Here is an 11,575-nt window from a genome sequence, read left to right on the forward strand (position 1 = left end):
ACAAAACATTGTACTGTCAGGACCCTGCCATACACAACTAGATATAATTACCAAACCAGACTATGGCAGAGTCCTTACACTCCTGAACTGAAATGACAAATGAGAAAAGTGGCACCACCTCACATGCACACACAACTACTGCCGTACCCGCATGCATATACGCAAAGGTTAATGGAACTATTGAGTAATCTCTTCATCGTCGTGTAACCTATAAAGGTGTGTAAAAACGTTTGAGACAGCCATCGCTTGGAGGCATCACAAGCTTTAAACATCATGCTCGTAACAGCGTGCGAGGCGGTCTCTGAGGGGTCAGAGCGCCTCAATGCCACAAATATGCAAAGTAGCGAACTCAACGAGTGAATGAATGATAGAGCAAATTAAGCCACCAGCTGCTTTAAAAAAATACTCGCATTGAACTTCATTTCAGGACATCGTGCAAGACAGTTGGCTCGCTTTAGTGTGGTTTTACGGAAAGACAGTAGAAATTTCTGTCAGCTGTCCGGCCTGATATCATCAGAGCTGGCCAGCCCTTTGAGTCACATACAATAAAGTGACCTTTCCCATATTAGACTTTCCTTTTGTTTGTGCTGTCCGATGATTTTCCCGTCGCTTTGCTTCTGTATGCTTAAAATTCACGAATCGTGTTTACTAAACGTAGCCTCGCTTGCTACTGCCGCTAACACACTCGACTTATCCGGGCCTGAGGGGTTCAGAGCAGGTAGGACTGCCCGTGCCAGGTGATGGACAGGAGCCAAGGGGACAGCATTTCAGCACGCGCTCCCTAAAGCATCCTGGGGGGAAACGAGAAGCAGGTTGCTTCGGGTTCAACCTCTGTTCTCGTTTTTCAGCGAGTCGTTCTCCGACATGCACGTGTCCGAACGATTCTCCCCTGCGCAGACATAGCCAGAGCGACAGGCAGGAAAGAGCAACTAAAAGAGAAGAGAGAGAGAGAGAGAGGAGAAGACAAGGAGAGAGAGGAATGGGGAAAATAGCACACCTGACATGTGACATGGTAGCGCAGATGGGGGCACGTCACAGGCCGGGGCTTTTAATTCACAGTAATTTATGCGGTCACATGGGCCTGTGTTCATGTCAGGCTGTCAGAGATGCTCTGGTGATGCACAGTGACAGCTCCCCATCCAAGCCCTAAAGGTAGCATCCCATAATGACACATTAAACATACTAATGATTCAACCCCCCCCCCCCCCTCCATCTCCCTCTGCCTTTTATTTTGCAGGTTTCACTACATGTTTTTCTATTCATTTTGATTTTTGTTCTCTTTTCTTTTTGTTTTTGTGCATGTGAACTGCAGGGTTGGCGAGGTCAGGGTCTCAGCAGGGGGAATATGTGTGCCCTGTGTGCAGGAAGAGCTTCAGTCAGCCCAGCCATTACCGCACGCATATGAGATCGCACACAGGTGAGATACACACAGTTACAAACATACATACACACAGCCTGATCTCATAGGAAGTTAAAATTGTTTTATGAAGTGGCTAATATAAATTTGTACAAAGTGAATTGTTGAAAAACTTACAATTATTTACATATGTAAAAACAGTAATGGAGCCCCACTCCTTAACCAAACGTTACTGAGGCAAAAGCAGATCTTATTACAATGTATGAATACGATTTTTTAGTAACCATGTAAAATATTTACGAATTGCCATTAGATTTTAAAAAGTAATCATTTCAAAAATCATGGAGTTAAGCCAAAAAATAGTGTAGCTTTTATGGTCAAAAGCACGTTTAAATGTTTGTTTTCTATTAATTGGCTTGGTTAGTGGGTTCATATATGTGAGTAAGTGTTTATATAACAAGTTTCTTTGCACATTTGCACATTTTACTGAGAAAGCCTCGTTGATTTTGAAAAGTATAGCTGTAGTTAAATGGTAATTATATAAATTATAATTATTTTATTCTTTACATTAAATAATATATATTTAAAATAAATTATTACAATAATGGGTCTCATTCACTAAGCATGCGTAAAATGTTTTTGACGTTTTAACTAACAAATCATGATTCAACATAAACTTTCAAACTAAAATTTATTCTAAAAACAACTAAGACCACATGTGCGCCATAATCATGAACGAGGAAAAAGAACCCTATAATATCGGCGCTGTGCGATGAAAACCACGTATGTCCATTTTGCCGATTTTGAGATTTTTCGACGGATTGAATGTGCAGGTACATTTCCGTATACAGTATGCTTCACATATCTAAATGGCCAATGAAAAGTTGTGAAATCAAGTCATCTGTCATCATGTCATGACTATTTTCTAACAATGTAGGTCCTTAAGGTACAGTAATCTACCCAAAATTGTATTCTGTTTTGTATTCCTGTAAAGGAACCAAACAGAAACTTAGGGTACAGCCCCAGTGACAGAAAAGGTACAGATTTGTACCTTTATTTCTGACAGTGTATAGTTAGATATTTTATATATTTTTTTCTTTGTTCATGATTATTGCGTACGTGTGGTCTAAGTTGTTCTTACGTTTTTTTTTATAGATTTAAAATAAATTTTAGTATGAAAGTTTAAACATCCGTACGCACATTTAACGAACAAATTTGTGCATACGCATGCTTAATGAATAAGACCCATTGTCTTTATAAATATTTTTTGTTAATTATTTTGTCTACATGAAGTTAGCGCTTCTGAAGTTTTTACAACACTGATAGAAAAATAAATATGCAGAAAATAAATATAATCAAATTTTTATCATATTCAGGTTTAATGTTAGCATTCTAAATATAAAAATATAATTGCAGTGATAAATATCAAACTTTATAAATAAATAATTTTAACAAAATGTATAGTCATGTTCTGTAAGAGACAAAACACTAAATTATGAATATATGTGCACACATCATTTTCATATACATTTAAAAATGTATGTGTGTGTTCATGTGTAAGTTTGTGTACAGTATTGAGTATCTCTTTCTCTCTGTCCTTGGACGAGTCTCTTTCTTTTTTTTCTGCAAACATATTTGCGTGTGACTCTGACCTGTGAAAATTGTATACATTATTAATCAGATGTCACTTATAGAGCTGTAATTGTGCATGCTAATAAGCTGAGCAGTCACCAGTCCAGTGTGATAAGCGTCAAATGCTCGCTGAGAAAATGTGACAATTTGCCCTTGTCTCCTCATCAAACCACACACACACACACACACACACACACACACACACACGCACACGCATACATGTGTATACATGCACAAACACACACTTCAATCAAGGGCTTTTTATATTCACTGATGCGATTAAACAAAAACACACTTTATGATTGAAACAACACACTTTACATGTTGAAATAAATCAGAAATATGTGCCATCTTATGTTTACATAAAAAAAAGATAGACCATAAAAGTAATTTTACTCCATATCACTTTACTTTTGGTAAATTGAAAATACAATTTAAAGGGATAGTTCACTTAAAAATAAATATAAAAATTTTTTCTCAACATGTCCCAAACCTTTTTCTAGGACACAATGTGCTGTATAGCTCATTGGTAGAGCATTAGGTTAGCAGTGCAAAAGGTCATGGGTTCGAATCCAGAGAACACACGTGCTGATAAAATACTGGTTGCAACACATAAGGTTGATCCTATAGAGCACATGCATTGTGTAAGTGTATAACGTGAATGTCACTTTGGATATAAAGTGTGCCAAATGCATATCCTCTTTATTTTTGTTTTTTACTACACTTCCTTTTACCAAGAGAAATGAGCTTTTGCACACCTTTCTGACGGCGCTGTGGCAGCTTTCATTAATTATAAAGAGGTCATGTCCCACCCATATAGTCTAATTATTCTTCACTATCTTTTAAGGTTGCACTTAGCCATTCAGTACATGAGAGGGCCCAGTTTTTTTTTGGAAGAGAGTGTGATGGTTGTGTAGGCTAGCCGGTCTGATCCCCAGTGACAGAGGCCAAATGCTACATTTTAGCGAGAGAGCTCTCTCTCTACACATAGACTTACAATCAACGTCATCAGTGATCGCTCTCTTCAGCTTGAGCTTCCAAATGAAGCGGGGCAGGGCCCGCGGCCTCCATTAGCATGCACACTAACTCTGTGTGTCACTTTAAATTGGTAGTTTCAGTTCACTGTCTGGCGCGGCCACGCTAACTGGTGATGCTAATTCAAGGCCTTTACGACTAATGCTGGATGAAGGGGTGGGTCCTGAATCGCACCTTAGCGCATTTAAAATACATTCCTGCTTTAAAAAAGCTGAATTTTTGGACGTTAGAAAATCTAAACAAAAGGGCGTTTGAAACCCAAAATGAGTTAAAGATGATCTTCAGTGAGGAAGAAATGTCAAGCCAGGACTTTATTTGAAGAGCTCAGATGCAAAATCCTCTAAACACCACCTTCGTCGAAAAAATAAGATAATGATTCCGACTGAATGTGCTTGGCACGTTTTATACGTTCATCAAATACTTTCAAATCCGCTTTATCGTGTCCTTAGGCCTTTTAGAAATACCACTTTGTTTGCAGAATCTGCTAAACGCCATGATAGTTTTTCAGGAAAGTCCTCTAAGTGCACTGAAGAAGAATTGAATGAATGACTGTGCGTACCCTACAGTGCAAGAGTTTTTACCCGTTTATCGAACAAATTTGGATATTGAGTATATTTTTTGACCCTTTTGCCTTTTTTAGAAAAGGACAGTGAAGAGTGACTAGAGACTTTTAGAGATTATTGCATGTACTTAGAGGGTTTTAAAGGGACACTCCATTTTTTTTTAAATATGCTAATTTTTCAGCTCCCCTAGAGTGAAACATTAGATTTTTACAGTTTTGGAATCCATTCAGCTGATCTCCGGGTCTGGCGGTACCACTTTTAGCATAGCTTAGCATAATCCATTAAATCTGATTAGACCATTAGCATCGTGCTTAAAAAAATACCAAATAGTTTCAATATTTCTCCTATTTAAAACTTGACTTTTCTGTTGTTACATCCTATACTAAGACCGACGGAAAATTAAAAGTTGTGATTTTCTAGGCCCATATGGCTAGGAACTATACTCTCAAACTAGCGTAATAATCAAGGAATTTGCTGTCGTACCATGGCTGCAGCAGGCGCAATGATATTACGCAGCACTTGAAATTAGTCCCCTTGGTAACTTTCAATAGCCATATTTTCAAAAAAGTGAAGTGTCCCTTTAAAGCAAAGGACTGTCAAACTTGTTAAATACCAATGAAATGACCAAAATGACATTTGTAAAAAAATAAGGCATTTTAATTACTGGCTAATTACCTTTTCATTCTCATTAAAGTGAAATTACTAAACCCAAACATAAGAGCATGAGCTCTTCATTTAATTCTTTAGTAGCTTTAACAAGAGGTAACTATATGACAGGTAGTTGCATATAAGCATGCAAATTAAAGCACCTGGTAATGTCAGCAGAAAATGAAAGTTGTTTAAGGGGTGGAGCAAGCGTTTTAATGCTTTTAAAAAATGCTTTTATCAACAACATACACTCATTTAGTAAATGGGTAAACTTGGATTTTATGTTAACTTTAAAAGTTGAATTATTTTAAGACTAATCATGTTTGCACCCTGCAGTTATTTTATAGCAGGGCAACAAGTTCCAATTTTTTTTAAAGAATTGAAGTTCAGTTTTGATTTCTTCTTTTTTTTAACCGGCCACCTTGCTCCCACAGTGATGTTTGAGTTCAATGGACTCATGGGAACTGGAGTCCAACCTCTGCCGAAGCCCCCAAACAAGTACGTTTCAATTTTTGTTCGGTTGATTGGGTTGTTTTTGTGTTTATATTGTGTTTTGCCAACCATTTCCTCCTTTCTTCCTTCTGTGATGTGCGGATACTACCTGCCATCGCCATGACTGCCGCAGAGAACTGCGTGAATAAACCGCGTCTGTTTCTGGCGCCCGCAAGGCCGCTAGAGGATCAAATGGATTGCATCCTGCATCCACCTTAACAATCAGAGATGCGGATTGTTACGGCAGGGAGGCTGCCCTTAATGAATTACCCCCTTTGCATATGTTGCATATTACAAATGGCAAAAGCATGCAGAGAAGAAAGGTCAAATAAAATTTGCGCCGCAGTTATTGTGACGTTCTGACAATAACCTTTAATGTAATTTGGGGGGTTCTGAGTCGGATTGGGGTTTCACTCCGTTCTTCTCCAGGGAACCAGGATGCCCCGGATGAGCTCTCACTGTGCCGCAGACCTTATCAGGCAGCAAGCGCGACTCAAGGCTCAGATAGATCTGATTAATTGTGTCTGTCTTCATTTTTTTATGAGGCATGATTTATGATAATACCCCTTTTCAGCCTCTCGGAATGACAATTATTTCCTAGTGGATAATTCATTCATTTTTCAAAAATAATAATACGGAGAAATTGAATGGCAGACTCATTTGTTTTGCTCAGGTGTGGGGGAATATTTTTATGCAATTGCACAAGGACAACGTTGTACATCAGTCTAATTAAACAGTGAAACTGGGACTCTGACAATTATTCCAGTCTTGAGCCCCAAACAGATATGGGCAGGAGGAAAAAGTAGGTCTGTGTGTGGTTGTCAGGTTCTCCTCTCCCGGCAAACTTGATATCCCCAGACTTTCGGCATCGTGTGACGTCTTTTTGCTCAGGGGAAGGCAGGCAGATATTCCTGTGTCTGTGAGTTTGCGTGTTTGTACGAACAGCTGACAGAAACGGAAACAAAAGGCTGACGTCCCCTCGGGGGGAACAGTCAACCATCTCCATATGGCATGTCGTTCGCCCATCAATCATGGCCATGGCTCCTCCCCCCACCTACCCAACCTGCCTCAGTTATTTTCTTTTAAAGGGATAGGCAGTAATCTCAGCAGCGGTCATTTTGACTTCACCTCCCTGGTTCGCTTTGCCGGGTCTCCACTTTAACCCTTGGGTCCAGGAACTATGACCTAATCCTGTTTGTGTGTGTCTGTTTCAGGTGAGCGACCTTTCCAGTGCCAGTACTGTCCTTACAGCGCCTCGCAGAAAGGTAACCTGAAGACCCATGTCCAGACTGTGCATCGTCTAGCCTTTGACAACACGCAGTACCCTGACAGGAGACTCCGGCAAGCCCCTACCAACGACCCTGCGGACCCCAGCAGCCACGGGTCATCTTATTGAGCCATCACCCCCCCATCCAACTCATCCGAGACTACTGTATAAGTCATTGAAGGTCCATCAAAAACTGCTTCTAACAGTGTGATGCATAAGTACAGATAATGTGCTTAAAAAAAGGATTTCCCAAAAAAAATTAAAAAAGACTTTTATTAAGTGTTTTTTATGCTAAGAATTTGTTGAGTTGTGTTTTTAGTTTAGTTTGAATTTCTGTGTAACTTTATTATTTAAACCCGACGTGAAGTACCGAACCTAACCCAAGGGGGTCCGACAGAGGAACACAAACCACGCAGAACAGACCAAACCACATTAACAACATGTCCGACACATGTTTACACTCCTAACCGAGAACTTCTTGAAAAACACTCGAGGGCTAAAGCCTCTGCACCATAAGGTCAGAATCGATGGATCACGACCTGCGTTCTCAAACACACGAACTTCAACCGACCCCCTAAACTTGAAATGCTGCCTCTGAATACCCTGAATAACTAGCTGTAATCGAAGTAGCCTTAGCGTGCAGTGTAATTGTGCGCTTGCGTGTGTGTGTGTGTGCGATTGTTTCCACATTTTACTTCTCAGGACTTTAGTTAGACACGATTCCAAAGTTTTCATTCATTTAAACCTGTGCATAAATGCACAAGATGACATGCAGTGAAATCCATTACCTTGATTTGAGTTTTGGTAAATATAGGCGCATGTATAGTCGAGTGCGTTTTGTCACTGGTGGGGCAAACTTGTGGCACTATCATCAAAATATGTTTGCTTTGTGGATTGATGTATTTATATAGGAGCAGCTGTAAAACATGTGGGGTTCCACTTGCATCATGCTGTGTTACATAAGTGACAGCACGTTTCGGAGATCTCCCCTAGGAGTTTAAGGTAAAGGCACATGCCATGTTTTGTGTTAGTGTCATTTGATTGGTCCAACAAAGTCAGCAATATTTTGTGTGTCTGCATTTAATTTTTGATGTAACTTAAAACGTTTTAATGTATTTCTTTATTCCATCAAACATGTTTGCTTCCATTAGTGGATTATAGATCAGTATCCCAAAAACATACAAAATAACTTAATTCAATGGCGTGTCAAGTCTTAAAGCCATGTTATAAAGCTCCAGTTTTTAATGAAGGAACTGTTTGATTCTTAACATATTAAAGGCCTCGGTTTAAATTATTGCATCATAGAGGCTAGTGAATAGTAAAAAAACTAGATTAAAGAGTAGTGTGTTTTATAATGTTACTTATAAAGCTTTTAGAATGCCATATTTTTAGAGATTGATACTTAAATAAAATATCTTGGCCATATATTTCTATGGATGTTGTATGAGGTCATTTAAAGTTTGCAAATATAGTCACACAGTGCTGTGTACACTGAAACATTCATTTATGTATATCTAGAGCATTTATATTGCCTAAACCAATGAAACTAATCCAAGAAAAACTAAAAATATCCAGTGTAAATCCATCTTAAACTGAATTGGACCCAAAACCTTCTACCGGTTTAAGGCAGCGGTGACCCAGGAGGACATGAGAGTTAGTTTTCTTACCACTGCCCCTGAGCAAGGCACTTAACTTTTGGTAGCTTCACTCCATGTTCCTACAATTGGTGTCTTGGACGTTGCACTGGATTGAATGTGACTGCTTTAGTAGCAATTTACTAACAGTGAATCAAGAGATAAATGTACTAGGATAAAAGAAACATTAATAGTTTTACCTGTTAGTGTTTCTAAATCGAAACCCCTGAGTACTAGACAGACAATTAAGTAGCATGTTACGAATTCATTTGCGATTGTTTCTTTCTTTGTTTGTGTAACACTATTAATTTTGTGGTTTGAGTAGAAACAGTAGTTGTATGTATGGAATGTATTTTGTGTGGTTAAAAGAGTTTTTGTTTCTTTTTCCTTCCTCATATTTTGTTCCGATCTCAATGACGTACACACAACCCATCTCATACATTGTTCATTGTTGAATTTTGAACCACCTAAATTAAACTTTACCCCTGACATTGCCTGAATGGTTTTAATATTGATGTTTTTGTAGGATGTTCATGCATGTGTCAAGCAACACTATTGCATTGCAGTGGTGTGATACTTCACATATGTTATTCAAGGCATTTTTATCGGTTTAAGAAATGTTAAATGTTTAAAACTCACACACAAACCTATTTTAAAATATTCTCTAAATTGCATTTTATATCTCTTTATCTCTGACCTCATGTGTGTTCACTTACACTAGTATTGAAGACCCTTGCATTAAAATGGCTGCTAATTGCATTGATCTTCTTTTGTGCATGCATAGCCCCTGCCCTATAGTGTGACAAATGACTTGGGATTACTTTGCTAAACAATTGCTGGAGTCTGTCTGATCTACTTTTCAGAACTCTGACTAAACTAACCTCAGTGGGGCGCTGTTCACAGCTTATCCCATGTAAAGCACTGCATAAGGATCATATAAGTAACAAACAAACAAGCAAAAAACACTTCTTATCTTTTTATAGTCTGAACTTTTTTTCTGCTACAAAGAACATTTATAAAACAGGAAGGTTATGTGGATGGTAATGGTTCTGCTATGGCATTATTTTTTTATAAATGCAAAGATGTTATGTAATGTAATCATCAGATATAGGGCTCTATCTTACACCCGGCGCAATGCAGCGCAATGCGCGACGCAAGTGTCTTTTGCTAGTTTCCACCCTGCGCAATTATAATTTTAACGTTTAGCGCCACGTTGTTTAAATATCAAATGCATTTGCGCCCCCTTTTGCGCCCATGGGCGTTCTGGTCTGAAAACGAGGTGTGTTCAGGTGCATTGTTGGCGCGTTGCTATTTTGAGGCAACTAAAATAGACTACGCCATTGACCAACAAAAACCTGGTCTAAAGTCAATGGCCCAATAGTGTTTTTTGTTATTTAAAGAGCGCATTAGTAATATGCGCCTAAACGGGACGACAACGCGGGTTTGCTTATCACATACATGAATAGCAGCAGCACAAAAACGCTTTTAAATATGAAAGATTAAAGAATTGAATGTAAAAGATTATTATTGAGTCTCTTGGACGTAAATGAGAACTTATTATGAGACGTTAGAAGGCACAAAGAGCTGCTTCACCTGCAGTCTGGTAAGTAAATAAATGCTTTGCTTTAAACAAATGCATCTATTTTTAAACGTTTTTAAATGCTATCTTACGGATTTATTGTACATGATGACACTGTACCTGTGGATATGGTAAGATGAGAAACATTTTAAATAATGCTTTGTAAAAAATCCCAGCCATATGGCGCTGTTCTAGTGCTGAAACGCTTCGGCTCTCTGCGCGTTTTTAAATCCTTTATCTTTTGTTTGTATTTTTAGAATACAAACCTTTTCTTGCATATTTGCTAATCATTTTATGCGATTACATTGATTATGTAAGATATCGATACATTTAGGACAGCAATTCAAAGCCTGATATTTGTACTTCTATGACTAAGAAAAAGAAAAAGGCTTTTAAAGGTTTTAATAATTAAAAAATTCAATAAAAATGAAAACAACACTTTTTTAACATTATTCTTAAACTGGTGGCCTTCTTCCTCCGCTTAGTTCTTCAGTTTACAAGGTCCGTTATCTAGGGATTACGCACAGCGATGAGAGCTGAGACTCTCATTGGTTTACTGCACGTTACGCCCAAAACACACCCATTACTCATTAGGAAAATATGTACAACCCTTTTCGACCCTGCGCTCGGCACACAAACCATTTTTCCCGTTGTTAAAATAGCAAAAGTGGCTTCGGACACGCCCATTTAGACCGTGCGCCGTGCGCTTTAGACGATGCGCTAAGATCGTTAAAATAGGGCCCATAGTCTTATATGTTTAGGTTCATATATTTATAGAGCACATTTAAAACAGCTACAAGACTGACTGACCAAAGTGCTGCACATTAAGAACAGAGCATAAAACATAAGTAAAAACAAGTACATTTAAAACCATAAACATATAATGTAGAAAACAAAAAACAAATACATTTAAAACCAAAAGAATAATAGCTAACTAAAAACAAACTACACTAATGAAATACGCCAGCTCAAAAACAAGTGTTTTTAAAAGAGACTTAAAAATTGACATATGTAGAAGCCGATGGTAGTGTTGTAGTTCTTGAGACCGGTCTCGGTCTCAAGACCACTTTTTAAAGGTCTTGGTCTCGTCTTGAAATCAACAACATTTTTACTCGGTCTCGGACAAAGAGGACTCAGAATTTTATTTCAAGACCACAACTGATGGCACACTGCAAAAAAAATGATTTTCAAGAAAAAGAAATCTTAGTATTTTTGTCTTGTTTTCAGTAAAAATAACTAAAAATTCTTAAATTAAGATGCTTTGTCTTGATAAACACAAAACGACAAAAGAAAATAGTGATTTTGTGCATAAAACAAGCAAAAAAATCTGCCAATGGGGTACGCAAATGTTTCTTGAATTTTTCTTGA

General features: G+C 38.1%; 1 protein-coding gene across 4 annotated transcripts in view; it reads left to right on the forward strand.

Annotated features, from left to right (window-relative positions):
- znf516 (zinc finger protein 516) overlaps positions 1 to 9,117 on the forward strand; it is a 54,920-nt gene extending 45,803 nt beyond the window's left edge. For 3 of the 4 annotated variants that reach the window (XM_065288810.1, XM_065288816.2, XM_065288822.1), the window contains exons 4-5: positions 1,313 to 1,417; positions 6,942 to 9,117. In XM_065288810.1, coding sequence (XP_065144882.1) covers positions 1,313 to 1,417; positions 6,942 to 7,123 — 287 coding nt within the window. In that variant the 3' untranslated portion in view covers positions 7,124 to 9,117. Of the gene's footprint in view, positions 1 to 1,312; positions 1,418 to 5,669; positions 5,734 to 6,941 lie in introns of all 4 variants that reach the window. The other variant, XM_065288827.1, reaches the window with a different exon arrangement.
- Positions 9,118 to 11,575: the final 2,458 nt, after the last annotated feature.

The sequence above is a fragment of the Paramisgurnus dabryanus genome, chromosome 19, assembly GCF_030506205.2.
Source record: "Paramisgurnus dabryanus chromosome 19, PD_genome_1.1, whole genome shotgun sequence".
NCBI classification, from domain to species: domain Eukaryota; kingdom Metazoa; phylum Chordata; class Actinopteri; order Cypriniformes; family Cobitidae; genus Paramisgurnus; species Paramisgurnus dabryanus.